The 27,323-nt window shown below is 42.2% G+C and overlaps 1 protein-coding gene across 3 annotated transcripts in view; it reads right to left on the bottom strand.

Moving 5' to 3' along the window:
- The window catches only part of RNF216 (ring finger protein 216), a 185,878-nt gene that overhangs the window by 131,655 nt on the left and 26,900 nt on the right, over positions 1-27,323 (bottom strand). For all 3 annotated transcript variants that reach the window (XM_033963367.1, XM_033963365.1, XM_033963366.1), the window contains exons 5-7: positions 11,831-11,907; positions 10,060-10,162; positions 2,574-2,738 (exon numbers count right to left, since the gene is read on the bottom strand). In XM_033963367.1, the coding sequence (XP_033819258.1) occupies positions 2,574-2,738; positions 10,060-10,162; positions 11,831-11,907 (345 nt within the window). The remainder of the gene's footprint in view (positions 1-2,573; positions 2,739-10,059; positions 10,163-11,830; positions 11,908-27,323) is intronic.

Below are 27,323 nucleotides of genomic sequence, written 5' to 3'. Positions count from 1 at the left end.
ATCAATCCTGCCCCGCGTCATCGCTAGACTACCAGGTAAGTTCTCAGGAAGGTCCGGGACACAGGAGGGAGGCGGGGGTGGGTAAGAACTAGCCCTAAAAATTATCTGCGATTTTTCTATATTCGCGGGCCGGCTCTGCCCCTAACCCCCGCGAATATTGAGGGTCTGCTGCACATCAAAAATATTTTTTAAATTTTTTTACGTGATGAGGTAGAGTCAATGATGATGAGGAGTCAGTGAAAGAAGTGCTCACCAACACTATTACTTAGAATGAAAACTTAACCCAAAAGTAACATAGATAAAGACCTGAATGGGCCAGTCTGCCCAACCGATATGCTCTATAAATCAATGATTTAATTTAAATTGTCCTTTTTCTCAGTTATTTCTGGGCCAGAAACCCAGAGTTCTGCCTGGTAGTGTGCTCAGGTTCTAGCTACTGGAGTCTCCATCAAGGCTCACTCCAGCCCAACTAAACCATCCCAGCCATTGAAGCCCTCCCCAACCCATCCTCAACTGAATGGCCATATACGGGACACAGACCGTGCTAGTCTGCCTAGTACTGGCCTTAGTTCCTTCAATGTATACCCATTATTTTCTGATTAGAAATTCTCTGAGTTCATCCTACGCTTGTGTCATTGTTTTCTTCTCCACCACCTCCCTTGGGAGCGTATTCCAGGCATCAACCACCCTCTCTGTAAAGAACAATTTCCTAACATTACTCTTGAGTCTACCACCCCTCAACCTCAAATTATGTTCTCTGGCTTTACCATTTTCCTTTCTCTGGAATAGATTTTGTTCTGTGTTAATACCTTTCAAGTATCTGAATGGTATCTCCCCTGTCCCTCCTTTCTTCTGGGGTATATATATTCAGGGCTTCCCGTCTCTCCTCATACGTCTTCTGGTGCAAACCTCCTACCATTTTCGTTGCCTTTCTCTGGACCGCTTCAAGTCTTCTTATGTCCTTTGTCACCATCAAATCACATCATTCTGCTCCTCTATTGTGCAAAGTTGAATAAATATTTAATAAACCAATTATATGTGCATGAGTTACCCCTCATGACATCTTCTGTGTCAACAAAGTTTGTCATGCGAAGTAGGAGTGCCGGTGAGCACTTCTTTCCTCCTCATCACACACAAAAAAAACCCTTAAAATATATTTTTGATTTATAGGGCATGTGATCTCACTCCTGTGTTGTCTCTATTGTGTTAATTGTAGGCGATTCATTGGGTTGAACACAATTTAAATTCTCTCTATATTCTGGTTGTTGTGGGCAGATACAGCAGGTCTTTCTCTAAGCATTCTGGAGTCTCTCATTTTGCATATAAAAAACTTAAAATGATTAAAAACATAGAATCTGTTTAAACAGGTTGCTCATGGCTTGAAGTTACTTAGCAGCTCTGAAAATGTTTACTCTACATCAGTTATGCCTAGAACCCTAATAGCGCGGAATATAAATATACTAATTACCTACATAATTCTGTAAGAAAGTTCTACCTAATTTGAACTTTCTCATGCTTTGGCGCTTATTTGGCAGAGGTGATCAAGATGTTGATAATCCTGCAATATCCCTCTCCACAGATTGAGAGAGGAGCTCACGGGAAAGATGCAGCTATCCTAGAAGGCTTGAGAAGCATCAAAACCAGCAGTGATGCTGCCAGACAAGAGTTAACACACCCATATCCTTAAATCTATTTCAATGGATTCCTACTAGATTAGGAAAGAATGCACAAGAAATAGCCCTAGTCTTGGTATGAGGAGGCTCTTTCTTCAGTTTCTCCTTTTGCACAAAAGCAAATGTTTTATTACACTTTAGGTAGCCAGTTTTAACAAAGTATGTAGTGTACACAGAAGATGTCCTTAGTGTAAACAACCATTTACTTTTTACCAACTGGTTCCTTTTTGAATAATTTTTCAAAGTACAGACTAGGACAGGAGTCGGCAGCCTTTTTAAAGCAAAGAGCCAATTTATCCAAAATGTTTGACCTAAGATTTGCAAAGAATCACAAGGTGTAGCTTCTGTCCCCTTCAACCCCTTGCAGGTCTCTGTACCCCTCATCTCTCCCTCCTTCCCCTGCCCCTCCCCCCCAACCCATAGCCAAGATTCTCTCCCCTCTCCAGGCCCCGACCCTTTAATCTCCCTCCCAACACCACAATTCCCCCCTCCCTCGGGCCTACCGAGGTATCTGGTAGTTCAGTGGGGGTCTTTGTGGCAGGAGAACGACCCTCTCATTCTTGCTCATCGCAGCTGCCTTCTAAAATGGCTGCAGTGGCAGCTCGCGGTACTACAGGAAATGCTGCAAGCAGCTGCAAGAGATCGTATTAGCTATTTTAGAAGGCAGCCACAAGGAGGGAGGAGTGATAGGGCCATGCTCCTGCCACAAAGATTCCCATTGGACCACAAGGTAGGCCTGGGGGGAGGGAACATGAGGTTCAGAGGGAGATTAAAGGGTCAGGGCCTGGAGAGCCACAGCCACATGCAGGAAAAGCCGCAGGTTGCCAACCCCTGGACTAGGATTTTACTATTTTGTTGAATACTTTCTCTTTTAAGATAAGAAACAGAAGTGGTAGTCACCTTTCTTGTTATTGCATAATGCCCCTTGAGCTCATGCAGTGCCCACTTGATGTCTTGACTGCTAAGCATTTTGAAGTCGGCCATGAGAAGATCAGCAGCTTGGATAAAGCATCGCTGATCCACAGGAATGAGATCAAAAAAGTCAAATAAGTCCACTTTAGGTACCTGGGGGACAAGCAAAGAACATTAATACAACCCAAACTACATTTTAAAAGACTGGATTTTTTACATGAAGCGAAAGGTGGTGTTAAACAAGAAATTCCACACAAAAGGAATGGAATCTACTTTCTGGAAAGCATGCATGTTCAAGGGAGTACCTAGAATTGAAAAATATCAAGATACTCTTGGACTCCCTGACACATCCTGAAAATTGTGTGTAGCTAGGATATGAAAACACAAAATTTTCTGGGTGGAAAGTGGGGTAGGAGGGTTTAAGGTCACACATGATTTCCCTGCCACCTGCCATTTTTTTTTCCTGTTTCCCTTTCTGAATGAATGGCCTCTTTCCTATTGTTTTTATGGCATTCCTTTTCTTATTTGTTTTTATGTAACTGCTTTGTCCTACAGAGTAAGTTAAAGAATTATATCAAGTAGAAATAAACTATACATACACAGACACGGAAATCTCATGTGGGCCAAATTCTTATTTTCAGTTGGCCATATTCCTTTCCACCTTCAAAGAGGAGAAAGGTAAGATGGCTGAAAATCAAAAATAGTTATTTTTATGTAAACCCTTTCCCCAAATAATAATAATATAATAATAACTTTATTTTTCTATACCGCCATAATCTTGCGACTTCTAGGCGGTTCGCAGTGAAGAGAGCTGAACAATCAGCGAATTACAGCATACAAATAGTGAAGGTGTCACTGAGCAGTCAGTGATTGTAGAGTACACAACAGCAAGAAAAAGATATTAATGGGTTACAGTATAATCTTAACATGTTACATTAAAAGGGCTGGAAAGCCAGCGAATTACAGAATACAATTGGTGAAGAAGACATTGAACAGTCATTGAAAACAGAAAACCGTTAGATGAAGATACGTAGTATCAGCATGAAGAGTGAGAGTTTTTTTTAAAAAGAAAGGGGGGCGTTTTTTGACTAGGAATTAAATCTATTGAACAGATAGATTCTTTCCGATTCGGTCTTGATTCTTTCCGAAAGGCGCTGTAGGTTAACCTGGCTCTGTCCATGAAGTTGCCTAGCCAGGTTTGCTGTCTACCAGCTTGAAATTTGAAAGGTTCTATATTTGCAACCTGTGATTTTCGGGTAGGCAAAGAGGTTGCGATTTCTGGTTGTCCTTGTGGGTGTGTAAAGTTCGAAGTGAGGTGATAGATAATTGGGGGCCATTCCCCACACCAGTTTATAGCAAAAGCAAGAGAACTTGAATAAGATTCGTGCCTCAATTGGCAACCAGTGTAGCAGTTTGTAGTAGGGACTAATGTGTTCACTTTTCTTTAGTCCGTAAATTAAGCAGACAGCCGTATTTTGCACTATTCTTAATCTTTTCACGGTCTTTTTTAGGTATACCCACATAAATGATATTGCAGTAGTCTAGGTGGATAGAATCAGTGATTGTACCAATAGTCTGAAAGATAGAGGGTCGAAATATTTTTTGATAGTTTTTAATTTCCAAAGAGTGGAGAAGCACTTTTTTGTCACCGAGTTCGTGTGTTCGATCAAGGTTAGGTGGGTGTCTAAGGTGACTCCTAGAATTTTTATGGTTTTAGATATTGGGTGATCGTGACCATTTAGGTGTATTGTTGTTGTAGTGATATTTTCCTTTGGGCTTGACAAGAAGATTTTTGTCTTTTCTGAGTTTAGTTTCAAATTGATAGTCCACTGTTCAATTTCAGTCATGATGTGGGAGATTTGTTTTAGGGTGTCATTTGTCACATTAGTCACAGGAATTAGAATAGAGATGTCATCAGCGTATATATAGTATATTAGGTTTAACTTTTGTAATAGGTGTCCTAGGGATGAAATATAGATATTGAATAAGGTGGGTGATAGAGGGGAACCTTGAGGAACTCCAGAAGGGCTTTGCCAAGAATTAGAGTATTTCCCATCGTAGATTACTTGATACGATCGTTTTGTTAAAAAGCCCTGGAATCAGGTCCAGACTCTTCCCGAAAGGCCCATTGTGTCTAGACAATTCAGCATTATTTCATGATCCACTAGGTCAAATGCACTGCTAAAATCTAGTTGTAAGATCAGTGCGCTGGTACCTTTACTGAAGAGATCGTATAGGTGGTTGAGGATAGAGCCTAAGACTGTCTCTGTGCTGAATCCTTTTCTGAAACCTGATTGATGTTCGTTGAGGAGGTTGAATTTGTCTAGGTGATTTACTAGTTCCAGGTTGACCAACCCTTCCAGTAGTTTGGTGAAAAAGGGGATGCTCGCTATGGGTCTGTAGTTGGACGTCAATGCGATTGAGTTCTTCTGGTCTTTGGGGATGGGCGTGATCAGTATATGTGTCCCATATCTTCATGATAATTCCCACTTATAAGAGTGGATTAGAGAGCTGCACGGGGACGACGGGAATCCCGCGGGACCCGCGGGCATCCCGCGGGTTCCCCCTTCGGGTCACGGGGATCCCGTGGGGACGCCCCTAGGGTCGCGGGGATCCCGTGGGGACGCCCCCTAGGGTCGCGGGGATCCCATGGGGACGCCTCCGAGGGTCGCGGGGCTCCTGCGGGGCTGGATGTACTCAGTCGCGCGGCTCTTCTTCTCCCTACCTTCTCTGCTTGCAACACAGAGCCGAACGGAAGTCTTCCCGACGTCAGCGCTGACGTCGGAGGGGAGGGAAGGCTTAAACAAAGCCCTCCCTCCCTCCGACGTCAGCGCTGACGTCGGGAAGACTTCCGTTTGGCTCTGTGCTGCAGGCAGGGCAGGTAAGGAGAAGGAGTAGCCTCGTGGTTCGAGTGGCTACCGAGGGAGGGGGCGGTCCGGGGCGCCCCGCCCCGGTTGCAGCACAGCCGGCCAGGACCCTTACTTTTGTGGCACTTCCCCGACCGACCGATAACAGCCCGGGTCCGACAAACCTCCCTGCCCTGTAGCCGCGAATCTAAATTACCTTCTTACAGCAGCTGTAAGAAGGTAATTTAGATTCGCGGTTAAGGGCAGGGAGGTTTGTCGGACCGGGGCTGTTGTCGGTCGGTCGGGGAAGTGCCACAAAAGTAAGGGGACCTGGCCGGCTGTGCTGCACCCGGGGCGGTAGAGAAGGAAGGGAGAGAAGGACGCTGAAAGGCCATGGTGAAGACAGGAGGGGGGGGGGGAAGGACTCTGAAAGCACTTGAAGACAGAGGAGGGAGAAGGACGCTGAAAGCACATGGGGGAATACAAAGGGGTGGAGAAGGACGCTGAAAGGCCATGGGAAGGGCGGCGGCGGGGGGGGGAAGGACTCTGAAAGCACTTGTGGAAGACAGAGGGGGGAGAAGGATGCTGAAAGCACATGGGGAAGACAAAGGGGTGGAGAAGGACGCTGAAAGGACATGGGGAAGATGGGGGGGAGAAGTACACTGAAAGGAAATGAGGAAGAGAGAGTAGGGAGAAGACGCTGGCAGGGAAGAAGACAGATGCCAGACTATGGGGGGAGCGGAGAGAAGAAGATGGGTGCCAGACCAATTTGGAAGGGGGAAGAAAGGGAGAGGCACAGTAACAGAGCAAATGGAAGATGCAGAAGGAAGAGAGACAGTGGATGGAAGGAATTGAATGAGAACATGAGGAAAGCAGAAACCAGGCAACAAAGGTAGGAAAAGAATTCTATTTCTTTTTTTCTTTTTTTTGCTTCAGGATAAAGTAGTATATTAGTTGTGTTGATAAAAATTTATAAACATTAGAGGCTCTGGTAGAAACCCGTTTACAAAGTATGTATTCTTCCCAATTAATATTTTCAAATTAATAAAGTCTTTTTGCTTATTTGTAAATGGGTTTCTACCAGAGCCTTTAATTCAGTAGCATAATTAAATGAAATAACTATTTCTGAAGTTTATAGGGACGGGCGGGGACGGAGGGGATTCCTCGCGGGGACGGATGGGGACGGAGGGGATTCCTCGCGGGGACGGGTGGGGACGGAGGGATTCCTCACGGGGACGGGTGGGGACGGGTGGGATTCCTCGCGGGGACGGGTGGGGACGGGTGGGACTTTGGCGGGGACAGGTGGGGACAGGTGGGATTTCTGTCCCCGCGCAACTCTCTAGAGTGGATGTGGTCCAGTTGAATAGATCCCTTTTGAATTCCGGTACTGCAACTTGCATGATCTTAGATGGGCATTCGTCTACTAAGCAATTTGATTTGGCGTATTTGTTGAATAAGGTGAGGAATTGGTTCCAATTAGGGGGTTCAAATTGATCACAGGTCATGTCAACACTGCAGTCTGAATTGGGGTTCGAAATCGGGTGAGGGAGTTGGTATAGTAGCTCTTAAGGCTTTCTTGAATTCAGTCTCTGTCTCTACCTTCACTGTTCCACGCATCTACCACCCTTTCTGTAAAAAAATATTTCCTTAGATTACTCTTCCTTAGATCACATCTTGACTTCATCCTATGCCCTCTCATTCCAGAGCTTCCTTGACTCATGCGCATTTAAATCACGTAGGTATTTTTTAAAATTATTTATTCATTTTAACACGTACAATAAGTGTAACAATACATAACATCCATATGGTCTTACATACATCACTTAATATTATGCAAAACCAATTTCAAATTCCATATCCCTCCCCATCCCTACTCAATAACATTCGTCAATTCAAGCAAAACATATAATAACCTCCCCCCTCCCCATATTGTTACTTTAAAAAAAAAGAAACCCAAGAAATCCCTCCCCCCCTCCTGGATGTACGTAGGTATTTAAACGTCTCTCCCGCCTTTCCTCCAAAGTATAAAGACTGAGATCTTTAAGTCTGTTCCCATACGCCTTATGACGAAGACCATTTTAGTAGCCTTTCTCTGTACCGACTCCAACAGATTACAGCTGCAAGTAGGTGATTTAACAGACATCCTTTTTGGCTATAGGGTGGGTGGTAGGGGGGTTATTGATTTACTAGATTTTTATATGGTAGATATCAAAGTGCTATTGTGGAATAATTTGTTGTAATATATTCTTTTGTGCACTTGTTATTTAATTTGAAAACGAATAAAGAATTATTTTTAAAAAAAAAGACATCCTTTTTGGCTATAGAGCTGTTATTTTACACTTGGAAGCAAGGAGATTAAGCAAGCAAAGAACCTCTCTTTCCCCTAAGCATATAAGATATGAGAGCTTTTATTTTTTTTAAAGTACATCTGAATTTATTGGAAGTGATTTAGAATGGACTTTTAAATAATACATAATGGATCTCCTATGTTCCCTATATGATATAGTATAATCAAGTGCACAACTACACATAGGGCAATTAGAACTCTTCATTTTCAGTTTAAACAGAATTATTTAACGAAACTTTGTTTACAAATTCTATTTATTCAGTTTTTATCAACATTATTAGCTTTGATAACAGACCAATCTATTAATGACATACTAACTAATCATGTCCACAACTGAGACTTTAAATACTCAAACTAGTCACCATTATTCATTTAATTTGTTGTTACCAATGAGACAGTCGGTCTAACTCTCTTGTATGCCTCTGGTTTAATGGTCTTTTGAGAGTTTACTGTTGCGCAATTCATCTCCCTCGCCTTTTGTGCTTTTCTCATGTGGTTTTAATTATTTTTAATATCATTTGTATGTGCAGGTCATGACTCAATGATGCAAATCATCTCGATATCTGTTGTAAAAGGCAGCAAATCAAATATTAAAATACCAGTACCATCTATGAGAGCATGCACTAGAACCGGAAATTTTGCTTCCAGAATCTAAGATATATGATAGTTTGTGTTTCTTTAACTTCCTGAAAAATGTTTCTCTTAAAAACTACTGAATGCAGTCATACATTTCAATAGCCACATAATATAACTAATAAATTCACAACAAAAAATGGAAGATCTTTTAACAGTGTATTCAAATGCTGCTCTGAAAAAATTGTGTACTTCATCTAGGGATTATGTTTACATTGATTTAATAAAATAGGTGTCATAAGAACATAAGCAATGCCTCCGCTGGGTCAGACCTGAGGTCCATCGTGCCCAGCAGTCCAGGACCTGTGCAGTAATCCTCTATCTATACCCCTCTATCCCCTTTTCCAGCAGGAAATTGTCCAATCCTTTCTTGGTCGCCATACCTTAAGAAGGATATGGCGTTACTCAAGAGGGTTCAGAGGAGAGCGACACGTCTGATAAAAGGTATGGAAAACCTTTCATACGCTGAGAGATTGGAGAAACTGGGTCTCTTTTCCCTGGAGAAGAGGAGACTTAGAGGGGATATGATAGAGACTTATAAGATCATGAGGGGCATAGAGAGAGTAGAGAGGGACAGAAAGAGAGACAGAGAGAAATAGAGAGAAAGGGAGAGAGAGAAAGAGAAAGAGAGAGAGAGAGAGAGAGAGATAGAGAAAGATTGGAGAAACTGGGTCTCTTTTCCCTGGAGAAGAGGAGACTTAGAGGGGATATGATAGAGACTTACAAGATCATGAAGGGCACAGAGAGAGTAGAGAGGGACAGAAACAGAGAAAGAAAGGGAGACAGAGAGAAATAGAGAGAGAGAGAGAGAAAGATTGGAGAAACTGGGTTTCTTTTCCCTGGAGAAGAGGAGACTTAGAGGGGATATGATAGAGACTTACAAGATCATGAAGGGCACAGAGAGAGTAGAGAGGGACAGAAACAGAGAAAGAAAGGGAGACAGAGAAATAGAGAGAGAGAGAGAGATAGAGAGAGAGAGCGAGAGAGAAAGATTGGAGAAACTGGGTCTCTTTTCCCTGGAGAAGAGGAGACTTAGAGGGGATATGATAGAGACTTATAAGATCATGAGGGGCATAGAGAGAGTAGAGAGGGACAGAAAGAGAGAGAGAGAGAAAGGGAGACAGAGAGAAAGAGAGAGAGAGAAAGATTGGAGAAACTGGGTCTCTTTTCCCTGGAGAAGAGGAGACTTAGAGGGGATATGATAGAGACTTATAAGATCATGAGGGGCATAGAGAGAGTAGAGAGGGACAGAAAGAGAGAGAGAGAGAGAAAGAGAGAAAGATTGGAGAAACTGGGTCTCTTTTCCCTGGAGAAGAGGAGACTTAGAGGGGATATGATAGAGACTTATAAGATCATGAGGGGCATAGAGAGAGTAGAGAAGGACAGAAAGAGAGAGAGAGAGAGAGAGAAAGAGAAAGAGAGAAAGATTGGAGAAACTGGGTCTCTTTTCCCTGGAGAAGAGGAGACTTAGAGGGGATATGATAGAGACTTATAAGATCATGAGGGGCATAGAGAGAGTAGAGAGGGACAGAGTCTTCAAACTTTCGAAAAATAAAAGAACAAGAGGGCATTCGGAAAAGTTGAAAAGTGTCAAAATGTACGATTCCTTACAAATTAAACTGTCGGCATATGATTAACTTTCACTTGCCTTGGTCTCATCTGGGCTGCTAAGCAAGCTGCTGTTGGGTTTTAAAACCATTGCGCCTTCTGTCTTTGGATAATCTGGATTCTCCAAAAGCATATTACAAATTCTGGGAAAAGAGAAAAAAAAAATTCATCCACCTGCATGCAGCTTCAATTTTCTTGGTGATGAATTTTACTTATTTTATTTGTGATGATATCTTTGTCCTTTCATTAAGGAATGGAGTTTTTCAATAACCCTAATTCTAATTAAAGAATCTAAGGCTTGGCTCAGCTCAATGGTAGTGCTGTGAACTAGAGGACCTGAATTTAGTTTCTGATGGGACGATACTTAAAGGTTTACAATAGAATCAAATTCTACTGTGAACCTGGTAAAGTAACATGCTCAGAATAGCGAGTATGCAAAGTAGCACCGCATTAAAATCACAGCTTCAATTAATTGCTCACTATTCTGCGCTAATTGGCTCAAGCACAGACAGAAAAGTTGACGTTCAAAATACAAGTTACAGTCTCTTACCCCCAACCCTTCCTATCTCTGTTCCCAATCTCTCCCTTCTTCCCCACTTGACGATGCCACTGCCTCAGCCTTGCTAGCACCAATTGCTAGCATGCTCCTGCCTAACATCACCTGCTTGCTTCTGCCGCCTCTTCTATTTCTATTAGTCCTCTCGGTTTTTTCGATTGATATTTGAAAGAGGAAGCAGACAGAGCAGTTACACACGGAGTATCTGACCAAAGTGAGAGAGGACATAGGAGGACAGCTAAGGACAAAGTGAGCAAGAGATAAAGGGACATTTCTCCAGGTATTCTCCAAAGGGCCGGGCAGATGACTAATATCCTGACTGCCTGGACTCAGCTGGGGAACAATCTTTCCAGCTGGTCCCAGAAGTTACAGCCGACCACTTGCGTATCTACCATATGCAGGAGGAAGAATACCAGAAATGCATAGTGTTCATTAGAGAGCACAGCTTCACATTTCATTGTTTTGACTCCATCTGTGCTAGACTTGATTAGAAAGCCATTAGGAAAGCAATATTCTACAGCTTGGACAGCCTCAAATCACGAGGTTGTTTGGCCTCACATAAGGGGGGGGAAACAGGTGGGAAGCAGTGTTGGAGCAGATGGGGGTCAGGCTGTGGCATAGTGCTGAGATCCAGGAAGTGGAGAGGAGACAAACAGCTTTCAATTCTTTTCACTGGCCAGCAGCTATCAGACTAGCGGGCAGCAGTCACAATAGCACTGCCAGAGGAAACGGCTTAAAAAGATGTACATTGCTGGCTTATGTTAGCAAAAACAATATTTACACTTTGAATGTACACTGGTGGAAAATGTTTAATACCTTAACCCAGGGGTGTCCAACCTGCAGCCCCCGTGAAGTATTTTGTGTGACCCCAGTCGAGGGCGATGCAGTGTTTTCCTCGGCTGACCCCGGGTGTTTACCGTCTCCCTCCTCTGTCTTGCTGCAGCGTTTGCGCAGCTCCAGAAACATTTTTTTCGGCCAATGCGGCCAAGGGAAGCCAAAAGGTTGGACACCCCTGCTTTAACCCTTCATGAACACTTAACTGCAAACTAACTTCAAGCCATTTTAACTAAATAGGGGAAAACGCGTTTGCAGTTAAGTAAGGTACTGAGTTAAGTTAAGGTACTGAGCATTTTCCACCAGTATACATTCAAACTGGAAATATTGTGTGTTTTTTTTGTGGAATTCTTTTCCATTTCCTCCATTTTTTTGTTGTTTTGCATAACAAGGAAACACAGATGACACACATTGAACTTACACATTTAGGTCAAAGCAGTTTTCAAAGAGAATTAAATTCTCTACATAGTCCTTCTGAACATCAGGGAATCTTGCTTGCTGTGGGGGGAAAAAATATTGCATTTATTCCCTAAAGCAGGCACAGACGAATTTAGCAACCACCAAGATGAAGAGCTGATCTGCTGAAGAACAGAGATAAAATTTGACAAAATGGTATCAATTACTGTATTACATTACATTAGAGATTTCTATTCCGCCATTACCTTGCGGTTCAAGGCGGATTACAAAAGATATAAAGAATGGGGGTTACAATGGAAGAATAATAGTCATTTCTAGCGTTGTACAGAGTAGATCATTTGTAGAGAGTTGTAAAGAGTCGATCCATTGTCGTAAGTGTTGTTAGGAGTAAGTGATTTTAAGAGTAGGTGTGGTTAGGACTGTTTCAGGGCTTTCTTGAAGAGTATAGTTTTTATTTCTTTTCTGAAAATCTTGTAGTCTGGGGTGTATTCAGGAAAATACTGGTGCTTTTGAGGTGGCATTATTTTTGAGGCCAGGCAATGCAAACTTCCCACCTCTCCCTGCGAGCAGTACATAGTAACATAACATAGTAGATGATGGCAGATAAAGACCCAAATGGTCCATCTAGTCTGCCCAACCTGATTCAATCTAAAATTTTGCTGTTTTTTTTTCTTCTTCTTAGCTATTTCTGGGCAAGAAACCAAAGCTCTGACCGGTACTGTTCTTAGGTTCCAACTTGTGCACCCCTCTCACCCTCAACCTACAGCAAACATTGTCAAGTAAGATTTTCCTCATGCTAAAAGAAACTACTATTCTACCAAAATCTTAAAAGCAAAAAACCCTTCAATTCTCTACTCTATTCTAAAATCTATTGCTCCTATCCCTCAAAAACAAGACATTAATCTCAGCAATTGAGAGAGGAAAATAATTTGAGTCGTTTTAAAAGTAACTTAAAAAGCTTTCTTTTTAAAGATGCTTTTAATCTATAAATTATATTCAAAAATTTTATAATACCTTCTAGGTTTCCACCTCTCCCCTCCTAATGTTTTTTCCATTTATGGTTCTTTCCTGCACTCTAAAAATATTGAATTGTAGTTCTTCCCTTTTTTTTTTTACCTAGTGTCTTGGTTGGTCTGTTGGTTTTAGCTACTGTTTTAAAATTTTAAAACATTATGTTAAAATAAATGTTATTTTTTTCAATGCTGTAACTCGCTTAGTAAAAATTAAATTAAGCGAGTCATCAAATTCAAATAAAACTTGAAACATGATGAGAGAGATGTTTTTCTACAGCTGGGCCGGCCCTATCGAATGTTATGACTGGTAACTTAAGATTTTGCAACTCCTTAAAACTTACTTCTTTGCACAGGAGTTTTTCATCTAGGACAATGCTATCAGTTTGAATTATGATGAATATGGTAAAGTGTCTTTAAACTTCACCCCGCCTTTGTCTCCTTTATATTCTGTTTGTTTTAATTGTGTATGTAAATTGTGAGCTGCTTTGCGGGTTATACATGTTTTAAATAAATAAATTTGCTTATAACAAGAAGTAATACTTATAAAGGGTCATTATCTTCAACTGCCAACTCCAGACTCCGTCCCTTCTGCCTTGCTACGTCATATGCCTGGAACAAGCTGCTTAAAAATCCCTATGGTGGGCTCCGTCTCTGGCAGTGTTCAAGGCCCGTTTAAAAGTCCACCTCTGTGAGAGTGCTTTTGACTCCAAACTCCTCTCACCTTGGGTTCTGCATCCCCAACCCTATGTCATTTCTGTCCAAGTTGAATTGTAAGCTCTTCTGAGCAGGGACCGTCTATAAATGTCAGCCCACCTCTTTGAGAGTGCGTTCGACTCCTAACTCCTCTCACCTTGGGTTCTGCATCCCCAACCCTATATGTCATGTCTGTCTGTCCAAGTTAGATTGTAAGCTCTTCTGAGCAGGGACCGTCTATAAATGTCAAAACGTATACCGCTGCATACGCCTTTCAGCGCTATATAAGTGATAAGTAGTAGTAGTACTTTTGTCTCCTCTGGGATTTTTATTTGGGAAGACAATGGTTTTGGGCTCAGTGGGTAGGGGTGAGTGATTATTGTTAAATAAAGATGGAATAGTAGGCAGAAAATGTTTATGACAGTATTGGACACAACCTAGAGCCCCTTCTTTCTGGCATTAGAGAAATGCTTTTCATAATTTGATGCTGGAAGTGCGAGATGCTCATCTGACAGTACAGCGGAAGAACAGAGATGTTGGCTAATATGGGAACCTTATGTGCAGTGCTCAGCAATTTAGACTTATAAGCTGCACTTTCTCAGTTTGACTGTCTTTGGGGCGATGGTTACAGATTATTGGTGGGAGAGGATGGGAAGGATGAGATTCTGGTTATTAAAGGTGGTTTCAATATAAGATCTCATGATTGGTGGGGGAGGCTATTATTAGATTCAGAAGAGGGGGAATTTTTCTGTAGTACCAACTCTTTTGTAGCCAACATTGCTCATTCTGTGCTGTTATTTTGTTTATAAAAAAAATTTCAAATGATGGCAGTAATGCATGCAAATCTCTCACACCCACATTCACTGCGGATACCTTGAAAACCAAACTGGCTTACTATGTTGAGAACCCCTTGCCTAGACTTTTAGCAATGGTATTGAACACTGGTTTTCAACCCAGACATCAGAAACCACCTGGGCCAGATGGTTTCCAGGAGATCCAAAATTTATACACATGAGATGTATTAGTATTTTTGATATTGGGTTTCTTCATACACCTTAACTTAGATTGAGATCCCAATCTGGAACAGCTACGGAAATTCTATGTGCCTTAGAACCTCATATACAAATGGTTCAATTAATTTTAATGTTACAATTTTATTCTTTGTTGAATTCACTTTTTTGTAACCAGCTAGAACCGAAAGGCTTTCGCAGTGAATGGCCTTGTTCTTGTACCTGTGGCAACCAGTCGATTCCCCCCCCTCCCCCCCCGTTCCTGTGGGTTACCCGCGGCAATCCGCGGGTAACAGTCATCATGTCATTCTCTACCCCTTACTCCCTCACAGGGAAATGCATGGGTTAGAGTAAGCCTACCATCGACCAAAGAAGCCGAGGTATACGTAGACTGGGAATTCATATGCAACAGCCAACTTGTTATGTATGGCTGAAGAAGTGAATGTAAATCAATGCACAAATACTGAGGTCGCCAGGACGGGGACCGAGGTGACGGGGTGGGGACAGAGGTCAGGGGCAGGACTGTGGAGTCGTTAGATAAATCCTTCGATCCTCAGTTTCTGGTAACCACAACTCCGACTCCAGGTACCCAAAATTGTCTCCGACTTCGACTATAACTCCATAGCCCTGCTCAGGGCTATGGAGTCAGTAGATATCCTTTGACTCCGACTCCTCCGTCTCCAACTCCACAGCCCTGGTCGCGGGGACAAATTTTTTCCCCATGTCATTCTCTAGTTTAAAGTTCAACTTTTGTCTTTCTTTTTAAAGAATCATTAGTAAACAAAGGCAGTAAGATAAAATGCTAAAAAAGTGATATACTTATGTTGTAGACACTACTAACAAGGCCAGCTGTCACTGTATATCTAGGACAACAAAACCAATGCAGCTACTTTTTATTTAGCTTTTCACTCAATATATTTTGGATATCCATTTCACAGAGAATGATACCTATCTTTGTCGTCTATTGATGAAAAATATCACAAGATAAAAAGGAAGGCATAAAACCCATCCTGAGGGATTCCTATTTTGGTCTCAGCGAAACACAGACTGGGGATGAGCTGGACTATAATATGGTGATGTGAAACAGATTGCAATATATTTTAAAAGAAATTGATATAACATTTTCATTTAAGAACATTAGAAAAAAAATTTAGCTTCTTATATGAAATGGACTAAAAGTAGACAGTTAAGAACTTCATCACACAAGACTTGAACTAAGAGATAAGGAGTTTTTAGCATTATAGGGGTTTTACATGGAATGGGAAAACGAGTGTGTATATATATTTTGTGATTAAGATATGTAATTCTATTTAAGATAATGTAATTAAAGAATTTGGGAATTTAAAATATATATAATGAGTAAAAAGCTAAATAATATAAGTAGTTCCATTGGTTTTGTTAAGTTTGCAACATTGGAAGTGAACAATTCAGTAATATTTAAATTAATGAATATGCATAAGAGATTTGCATGCCCATGCCATCCACTGCAGATCTCTCATATGCAAATTTATTAAGGATATCCTAAAACCTGGTATGCTTGCAGCCTCAGGACTGAACTTGGGTAAGCCTGGCCTAAACAGAACAGAGCAATGGGGGGGGGGGGGTCGACTTCAATCTTCATGGGCTGTGTCCTGCCATGCCCCCAACTAAGTACCTACACAAAAAGAAAAATAGCCAGGCGGTTTAAGAATAGATAAATCCTTCCCATAACTTCCCAAAGGGGTATTTATTATTGAAAAATGTTTTTATGAAAGGGAAGGGGATAAATTTAATTGGATAAGATTAATTGTAGAATTTCAAGTGATATATCTATGTTAAAATGTTAATACCAATGTTGATGTACTTGATGTAAGTTATAAAATGAATAAAGAATTATTAAAAAAAAAAAAAAGTTCATTCTATCAAGATGCAGTTTCTGGTGGATGTCAAATGCAGCTCAGTGAATGAAGGGAGTTCTAGAAGTCTTGTCAAGGACAATCTCAAAGGCCTCAGTGAAACAATTTATCTGCTAAATAAAGCCGATAATGTTGCTACAGGGCACTGTAGACAATGCAAAGAGCCTTAAATTTGGTAACTAATAACAATGCTTCAGGGAAAGGAGTCATAAGAGAAAGTGTTTTCCATTTGCTTTGCCTGGGCCACAAAAGTAACCTTGGGAGGTGCAGACACTAAAATGTATGTCTTCTGGTCACATTCGGCTTTCATTAATCACCTTGAAATAACACAATATATAAATAATCACTTCAAGTCCTAGCTCAAATGATGCTTGGAGAAGCGGGCAGAGACTCCTTGCGACATCAGGCAAGTCGCTAAGCTTCCATAGCCTCAGGTCAGGACAGACCCAGAATAAGATGAATATACAGTGGTACCTCGGTTTATGAGTGCACCGGTTTGCGAGTGTTTTCCAAGACGAGCAAAACATTCGCAAAATCGGTGCCTCGGAAACCGAGCGCGCTTCAATTTGCGAGCGCCCCCCCTGCGAACCGGCACCCTCCCCCCCATGATCCGGCACCCCCCCCGCCGCCATCGGACACCCCCCCCCCGCCGTGACCTGAGGTCCCCCCAACCCACCCGAACCCTCTTCTTACTTTTCTGTAGCCTCCGCAGCGGCACCGGCACCAGCATCTCCTGTGCGTGGTGCCGGTGCCTGAAGATCTGCTTCCTGTGCAAGGCCTGAGAGTTCACGTCGAACGTGAACTCTCACGTCGAACGTGAACTCTCAAGGCCCAGTACAGGAAGCAGATCTTCAGGCACCGGCACCACGCACAGGACATGCTGGTGCCGGTGCTGCTGCGGAGGCTACAGAAAAGTAAGAAGAGGGTTTGGGTGGGTTGGGGGGACCTCAGGTCACGGCGGGGGGGGTGCCCGATGGCGGCGAGGGGTGTCGGATCGCGGGGGGGGGGGAGGGTGTCGGTTCACGGGGGGAGCCTTCGAGGGGAGCAATGCCGGTTCTCGTGGGGGGGAACAGCGCTGCTGGCCTCGGGGGGGGGGAGGTGGGGGGTGGAAACAAATCAAAGCAAGTTTCCCTTACTTCCTATGGGGAAACTTGCTTTGATATACGAGCATTTTGGATTACGCGCATGCTCCTGGAACGGATTATGCTCGTAATCCAAGGTACCACTGTAGCTGCTTCCCAGATAATGTGGTCAGTGATGGAAATTATCCAAATATTCAATGTGGAACTGAATAGCTGGACCCTTCATTTATTCATTTTTAACTGCTGCCTCCTGCTTGAATGTAGCTCATATTGAACTACTACTGAAAAGCATGTGCTACGGTAAATCCATATTAAAAAGTCTTGTCTGATTATCAAACTAAAAGGCGGCCATCAAGCAGATACGAGGACAAGTTCAGCATGTCCAGAACAAGGAAAAGCAAAAAATTCTTGAATGCACTTTCAATCTTTCTAGCTTTTAACCAAGTTGCTAAACATTCATTTAGCAGCCTTGAAAAGTCACATTATAAGCAAAGATTGGCCATTCTGAGGAACACAGCACATACGGCCTGCTTTGGGCATCTTTTTCAAGCGAGCCAAAATAGTACTAATCTAATCTAAACCTTAGGTTTGTATACCGCATTATCTCCACATTCGTAAAGCTCGACACGGTTAACAAGAGTTAGGGTAGAAAGGAACTCCAGTGGAGGGAAGAGGCAAAATGAAGAGAACATTTAGAGGACTAGAATAACCAGAGGGGGAGGAGAAGTTACATTTTTGAGAATAACCAGGTTTTCATTACCTCTTCAAATTCTTGCAACTAAAATAGTTATATTCAAAGTGAAGCCTTTTTGTTTACGATTGTGGTTCTTTTTAAGTGACTAAACAAGTTCAGCAACCTTGAGCCATGGTGATGATCCCATCTGAAATCTCCCAAGAGCTAAATATTTACTTTTCCTTATGCACAGGCAACTCTAGTAGCCGATTCTGCTTTAATAAAAGAAAGAATCACATAGCTTTGCATTTGTCCGGGTGGAAGTAATTACATAAGGAGTACCAGATCAGAACATAAGAATAGCCTTACTGGGTCAGAACAAATGGTCCATCAAGCTCAGTAGCCCGTACTCACGGTGGGCAATCCAGGTCCATAGTACCTGGTCAAAACCCAAGGAGAAGCAACATCCCATATCTCAGAGTAAGCAAGATTCCGGAACTCCAAATAGGAGCAACATTCCATACAGAATCTCAAAGAATAGCAAGAGTCTGGAATCCCAAAGAGCAACAACATTCCATGCTACCGATCCAGGGCAAGCAGTGGCTTCCCCCATGTCTTTCTCAATAACAGACTATGGACTGTTCTTCCAGGAACTTGTCCAAACCTTTCTTAAAACCAGTTACGCTATCCGCTCTTACCACATCCTCTGGCAATGCATTCCAGAGCTTAACTATTCTCTGAGTGAAAAAATATTTCCTCCTATTGGTTTTAAAAGTATTTCCCTATAACTTCATCGAGTGTCCCCTAGTCTTTGTAATTTATGACTGAGTGAAAAATCGATCTACTTGTACCCGTTCTACTCTCCTTTTTTCTCAAACCTTCATCTCCTTCCCTCATTCTTGGTGATTTCAACATTCATGCTAATAACCCCTCCGACTCTTCTTATTCCTCTATGATCCTTGCTTTAATGTCCTTATTCAGCCTTCAGCTGTGCTCCACCATCCCTAAGGCCACTCTCTCAATATTGTCTTGGAGTTAACATAATAATTGTTAAATTATTTCAGTCTAATATTTAGTTTCCAGGATGACTGATCCTCCAAATCATTGCAAATAATTTGAATAAAAACTGTCATTTGTCCAAGAAATATTTCTGAATCTGCATTTTTAATTGCCTTTTTATATAACTCAAAATTGCATAAGGCCCTAGTTGATCAACAGCTAGCTAGCTGCTTGATAAGGAAACAGATGCTGAAATGTTAGTAAGAATTATGGAGGCTAACAAACCAGATAATGCAATAATAATGGGTGATTTTATTTACCACTACAAGCAAAAAAGGTAAAGAGTATATGTAATCAATGAGGTCATACTCTATATTAGAGAATGACATGGTGACAAAATTCATCACCGTCCCCGCGGATAACCGCGGGAAATAATCCCATGTCATTTTCTAGTGTCTATTTCATCCTCTGTCCTTCTACACCAGCATTCTTCAAAGCAAAGCTTGCGGGTCAGTGGTTGTGGCCGTTCATACTCTGATTTTTCCCTCTTTCCTTAAAGAATGACATGAAGATGGTTTCACGCGGTCACCCGCGAGGACGGGAATGGTGATGAATTTTGACACCGTGTCATTCTCTCCTCTATATATACACTATGGGGAACCTACCATTCATCCAAGCACACAAACCAAACACACAGAGCAAAGAGAGCAGAGACAGAAAAAAGAAAAAATACATGGAGAAAAATACCTTAGTTGGGCTTCATTGGTTTAAAAAAAAAAAAAAAACAACTCCACTTATATTCATACAATGTTTCAGTGCTCCTACAGAGTTCACAATGCAGGTGCTATATATCCAACGGAAGGTTCCACACATCCCAAAAAAGGGGAACTTTTAGACACAAATCCACCAGCAGCAACTCAAGCAGGTAAAGAAAACAGTACTTAGCAGCCATAATCGCTAATCTGGCAACTAGACCTGAAGTGTACACATGGGGCCACAAGGGGCACACCCTCAACGACGGTAGAACAGCCACAGGATATATCCGTTGGACATATAGCACCCGCGTTGCCAGAGGATGTGGTAAGAGCGGATAGCGTAGCTGATTTTAGGAAAGGTTTGGATAAGTTCCTGGAGGAAAAGTCCATAGTCTGTTATTCAGAAAGACATGGGGGAAGCCACTGCTTGCCATGGATCGGTAGCATGGAATGTTGCTTGGGTTTTGGCCAGGTACTAGTGACCTGGATTGGCCACCGTGAGAACAGGCTTCATGGACCATTGGTCTGACCCAGTAAGGCTATTCTTATGTTCTAATTCTGTAGGAGCACTGAAACATTGTAAGTGGAGCTTTTTTAACCAATGAAGCCCAACTGAGGTTTTTTCTGTCTCTGTGCTCTTTTTGCTCTGTATGTTTGGTCTGTGTGCTTGGATGAATGGTAGGTTCCCCATAGTGTATGACCTCATTGATCTATTGATTTTATTTACTCCAATACTGACTGGATAATGTAACATCAGGGCATGCTAGAAAGGTAAACTTCTTTGATGAAGCAGCTGGTTCAGGAACTGACGAGAAGCAAAGCAATTCTAGACCTAGTTCTTAGTGGAGCACATGATTTGATGCAGGAGATAATGGTATTGGGACCACTCAATAACAGTGACAGTAATAAAGTAAATAGAGTGTTCGGAATTAACAAGAAAGGAATGGAAAACAAAGATGAGAATGTTATAATGCCCTACAAAATCCTGAGCATTGTATAATGGGTACAAGTGGATCGATTTTTTAATCCATCAAAAATTACAAAAACTAGAGGACACTAAAAGTTATAAGGAAATGCTTTTAAAATCAATAGGAGGACTTTTATTTTCACTCAAAGAACAGTTAAGCTCTGGAACGTGTTGCCAGAGTGTGTGGTAAGAGCAGTTAACTTAGCTGGTTTTAAAAAAGTTTTGGACAAGTTCCTGGAGGAAAAGTCCATCATCTGCTATTGAGACAGATATGAGGAAAGCCACCGTTTGCTTGGATCAGTAGCATGGAATATTATTACTATTTGTTTCTTTGTCAGGTACTTGTGACCTGGATTGACCACCATGAAGACGGGATACTGGGCTAGATGGACCATTTTGAAAAAGAAAAACTTTCTTCTTCAGGGCAGCTCCACTTTGATCGTGAGCTGCACCAACTGAACGGGACTGCCGGCAAGGGAAGGAGTTGGCCGGGTGTGGGAGACCAGCTCCGCCCCCAACAGCCTTTGAGGCGCTTCTTTTTTAAAAGAAAAACTTTCCTCTTCAGGGCAGCTCCACTTTGACTTTGCACCCCGATACCTTGTATTCTAGCTACCTTGTGTAACCTGCATTTATAAGGCCCTCCTGCTTTTGTGTTCTAGCCTGGTTCCTAGCCTGGTCGCTAGCCATCCTATTCAACCTGCTACCACGCTACCCACTCAAAATTACCTCCTACCCTACCTGACCTTATACTTAATCTGCTCTCAATTCTGGCTCCGTGGGGTATGATCCTTTTAATATGTTCCCTACTCCCAACATTCCCACCACAAACAAGTAAGGCCGGACGGCCACCAGCCCCATCCCCACCCCCACGCTATCAGCCTGAAACTAGGCCCTTTCCCAATCCAAGTACTTCACACCACCCACCATCCTCCAAAACATACCTCCCTGAAAAAACAACGCCAGTTGAAGACCATCACTACCTTGGAACTAATCCCCGCTTCGGACATCCACTCCCTCTCCTGTGCCTACCTCAACATATGCTCCATCAGAAATAAATTTCCCTAGGATTCTCCATTCCCCTCTCGGCCACCACTCACCAGAAGGGCCACCACCTAGACCTAATCTCCCTCTCATCTCGTCGCACATCAGCCTAACAGATGTAACCTGGACTGACACCATCTGCTTAGACAACCTGATGGCCAACTTCCAAATACTATGGTGCAACCAACTCCCTCACACACCTACAAAACACAGAAAAGATATACCAAAAACCACCTTCAGACCCTCCCTTAATCCCACAGAATTCTGGTCCCACTGCAATCTACTATCTTACCCAAACACTGAAACAGATTTCAACACCAACTGGATCACACTCAGCAACCCCTTGACAAAATCGCTCCTCTAGAGAAAGGCAAAAAAATGACTACATCTTATTGATGGATGGTACAACACGGAACTAGCTTCACTTAAAAGAAAAGCACGCCAACTAGAAAGAATATGGAACAAAACGAAGAGGGAAGAGGATAAAGCAATATGGCGATCCAAAATCCATGAATACAAAAAAATCACCAAGGAAAAACAATGTATCCTTCTACTCTTACAAAATAGGAGTTCCCCCACTACCAAAAGCAAATAACTTTTAAAATTAATCAATTCACTTCTTGAAATCGATCACCACAAAAGATCATCCTCCACACAACTTCCAACAGCAGAGAACTTCACTCTTTACTTCAAGTCAAAAATCCTCAATCTTAGAACTTCCTTCCAGACTCTACCGTCCAACTCCCCCCCAATTACACCCATTCACCATGACCCAATCCCGGTAGTCATGAACTGGAGCCACTTTGAACCTCCCAACTGGTTCCTATTTCTCAAGCTCTATAATAAATACGCCAAAACATTCTGCCGCCTAGACAACTGCCCACCCACCATCATGAGAGCAGCCCCCACCCGCTTCAAGGCAATGCTCTTCGACTGATCTCTCATCTAATGGCAAACGGCGAATTCCCAACCTATCTTGGCCACATCCTTATATCGCCCATTGTAAAGAACCGCAAAGACCCCATATCAACAACATCCAACTATAGACCAGTAGCCAACATCCCCCTTTTCACCAAAGTGATGGAAGGCCTAATCAATGCTGCCCTTACAAACTACCTAGATAAATTCTCATTACTTCACAAATACCAATCGGGATTCCGTTCACACTACAGCACCGAAACAACTTTAGCCTCCATCATTGGTCACATCGCACAACTACTCAGCTCAGGGAAACACACATTAATACTCCAATTTGACCTCAGCAGTGCCTTTGACCTGGTGGACCATGACATCCTACTCAACCGGCTAGACGCCATAGGTATCTCAGACCATACACTCAACTGGTTCAGAGGCTTCCTTAGAAACCAATCCTACCAAGTCACCAGTAAGCAAACCTACTCCCAGATTTGGACCAACCCCTGTGGTGTTCCCCAAGGCTCCCCTTTATCCCCCACCCTATTTAACCTATACATGTCCTCCTTAGGCCAGGAACTTTCCAATCTGAACCTCTAATCATACATCTATCACGATCATCGTCCCCATCTCTACACTGTCAACTGACAGCAGACACTTCATCTCATCAATCATTAACCACATAGAACAATGGTCAACAAACTCCAAACTAAAGCTAAACCCGGAAAAGATTAAGATATTTATGGCCTCCCCAACAAACAAACCAACAGAATCTGCTATCAACCTAAATGGAACAGACTTGCCAATTAACCCTACCATAAAAATCCTAGGAGTTACCCTAGATCAGCAACTGACACTCGAAGCCCACACCAACATCCTATTCAAAAATTGCTTCCATTTAATATGGAAACTACGCACACTAAAACCATACTTCGATTTCACATCATTCAGACTGTTGGTCCAGTCTCTACTCCTGAGCTCACTGGACTACTGCAACATAATCTACCTAGGATCTCACAAAAAAAAACATCAAGAAACTGAAACTCATCCAGAAAACAGCCATCCGACTAATCTTTGGCTTGAAAAAAATCCGACCACATCACCCCATACTACAAGAAACTTCACTGGTTACCTATCGAGGCCAGAATAATCTTCAAATTTGGGTGCCTTTGCTTCAAGACCCTCCTTGGCACCGGACCCACCTGCCTCCTGAAACACCTCACCCTACAGGACAAACTCCGCCTCTCTTGTAGAACATTACTGTTCACATTTCCTTCTTCCAAAGGATGCAAATTCAAAAGATTCCTCAACAGGACACTCTCCTTTCAAGCAGGAATCTGGAACAACACCTTAAGCGACCTAATCCTGAACGCACCAACATACCATTCATTCAGAAAATCACTAAAAATCCACTTATTCGACAAATTTATCTGATCCTTCTATTCTGCTTATCTCTTACCTCTTCTCATTTGCTCCTTCTTCCTACCCACTCAACTGTCTTCTACACCTTCCCAAATCTAACTGATGTAACCTCGCTGTCCTTATAGCATATCTCTTGTTCTTGAACTGAAAAGGTATGACGGGATATAAATAAAGCTATTATTATTTTTATGACCCAGTAAAGCTATTCTTATGTTTTTGTATCACTCCATGGTGAAGTTGCATCTCAAATACTGTGTGCAATTCTGGTTACCGCATCTCAAAAAGAAAAAAAAAAAAAAAAAGATTTAGAGGTACAGTATAAGTGCTTTGAAAATGAGCTCGATAGCAGAATTAGACGAAAATGATAAAAGGGATGGGAACACTTCCCCTACTAGGAAAGGCTAAAGCAGCTAGGGCTCTTCAGCCTGGAGAAAAGATAGCTCATGGGAGATATGATAAATGTCTATAAAAGACCAAGCAGAGTGGAACGGGTAGACGGAAAGAGTTAAACAATTCACAACAATAATAGGATTAAGGGGGATGCAATGAAGCTACTAAGTAGTAGATTTTAAAACAAAGTAGAAAAAATATTTCTTCACTCAACGTGTAATTAAACTCTGGAATTCATTGAAACATAGAAAAATGACAGCAGAAAAGGGCTTAAGCCCATCAAGTCTGCCCACTCTAGTGATCCTTCGCCTTGATTTTGCTCACCACCCCCTACCTTTATATCATTAGAGATCCCACGTGAATATCCCATTTATTTTTAAAATCTGCCATGCTGTTGGCCTCAATCACCTGCAGTGGGAGCTCGTTCCAATGATCGACCACCCTTTCGATGAAGAAATACTTTCTGAAGTCACCATGAAATTTCCCTCTCCTGATTTTCAGCGGATGCCCTCTGGTGGACGAAGGTCCTATAAGACGGAAGATATCCTCTTCCACCTCGATAGGGCCCGTCAGATTAGCAAGATTTATAAAAAGTTTGGATAATTTCCTAACACAAAGGACCTTAAACCATTACAAGGGGTCCCTGAAATGTTCTCAGCCCAACCAAGAAGAGCCATGAAACTTACAAGTTACTCCACACTTTTCTTGACATTTTTCATTTCAATGATATGACTCTGGGCAAGACACTTAACCCTCCATTGCTCCAGGTCCGAAATAAGTAGCATATACGTCAACTTTTTTGATTGTAACCAGAAAGACGGTATTTCAAATGTCATCCCCCTATAAAGGGACTATAGTTTTCTTACTGAGAGACTGACTTTGTTCATGACGCTTAAGAAAACCCTAGTCTGAATAAGAAAGAAACTGCTGGTGCTTTTGAGATAAACTAATTATGATTGTGCATGATAAAAGCATTTTTGTTTGGAACTGAAATGAATCCTTTAAGATGCTTAAATGTGCTCTAAAATAAATCCCTGCCTTTGGACTTTCACATGAACTGGCTACAAGTGCGAATTCACAGCCTCTTGTTTAGAATGGAGAGAACAGAAAGGTTAAAAGGATGAATACATAGACCCTAGGAGGCACTCCCATAGGAGATAAGCAGGGGAGGATCTGGATTATTATTTAGCCACAGGGAAACTGTGGGAGCTGTTGCAAGAATCTGCACAGGAGGCATGTCGGGTCGAGCAGTATATCATAGTATTCAGCACTGACCCCACTGAAAAGTGATTTCACCTTACTGAATTGAGAACATCCAACGTCTTCAACACCTTCAAAATGCAGCAATTAAGCTACTGAACAATCTACAAGCACACAACCCCGTCTCCCCAGCACTAACCGCAGACCATTGGTTACCCATAACCAAATGCTGCATCTTCAAACGCCTAATGCTAGCATATCAATCCCTCCACAACATGGCACCGACACTTCTCACAAAAACTTCCTCCCTACACTCCCAGGATGAAATACGCTTACATATACCCCCTGGACATACCCTCTGGTTCCAAACAGCTCGAAAACAATCTTACTCCCATTTCTTACCAAACCTATGGCACAATCTACCTCCACACATCAGATCCCTGGAGGGTCTTCTAAATTTCAGGAAAGCCATAAAAACCTATATCTTTGCCTAACCCCTCCTCTCGACATCAAGCTACCCCTACCCCATCCCACAACATCTGTCTCTTGTGATCCTCCACAGTGCGTGACTAAGGCACTTGATGCCTAGAAATGTTTGATTATTTGATAGGCTCAAGAATCTCTGAGAAAACCTATATTGTATCTGTCATTTTGTATAGTCATATCATCATGTAAGATAAGATGCCTCTCCAAGCACTCTTCTAGGAGCAATCTTACATAACGGTACATCATAGTGCTATGACAATTAAACTGTAACCCATTCTGAACTCTTTGGAGGATGGGATTTCTTTTTATTATTTATTCAATTTTCTATACCATTCTCCTAGGGAAGGTCAGAACAGTTTACATGAATTTATGCAGGTACTCAAGCATTTTTCCCTGTCTGTCCTGGCGGGCACACGATCTGTTTAATGCACCTGGGGCAATAGGGGGATTAAGTGACTTTCCCAGGGTCACAAGCAGTGTGGGTTTGAACCCACATCCCCAGGGTGCTGAGGCTGTAGCTTTAACCACTGTGCCACACTCTCCCTAACTAACTAAATAAATCAATTGGGATATTCTGTTATGCCCACCAAGCCCATAGTCCACTTTCTCCCCCCCCCCACCCCAAATGTGAAATTCTTGTGGAATTACCATGCTTTCTGATTACAGAGTGGAGGAGTGGCCTAATGGTTGATGCAGGGGTCTGAGATTCGGAGAACTGGGTTCAATTCTTACTGCAACTCTCTGTGACTCTGGGCAAGTCATTTAATCCTCCACTGCCCAGGTACAAATTAAGTATCTATATATAAATAACCACAGAAACGCAGTATATCAAATCCCAGCCTCTTTCCCGCTTCCTCTTCTTAAGACCCATAGTTAGCAGATCAGTTAATTTGTTAAACTTGAAACCATAGCTTATACAAAGTCAGGCATGTAGATAAAAAAATATTGAGTAGGCTTAC

Source organism: Geotrypetes seraphini, chromosome 11, assembly GCF_902459505.1.
Source record: "Geotrypetes seraphini chromosome 11, aGeoSer1.1, whole genome shotgun sequence".
Classification (NCBI taxonomy): domain Eukaryota; kingdom Metazoa; phylum Chordata; class Amphibia; order Gymnophiona; family Dermophiidae; genus Geotrypetes; species Geotrypetes seraphini.
The sequence above is the reverse complement of the archived record's forward strand: the minus strand, read 5'-3'. Positions and strand labels throughout refer to the sequence as shown.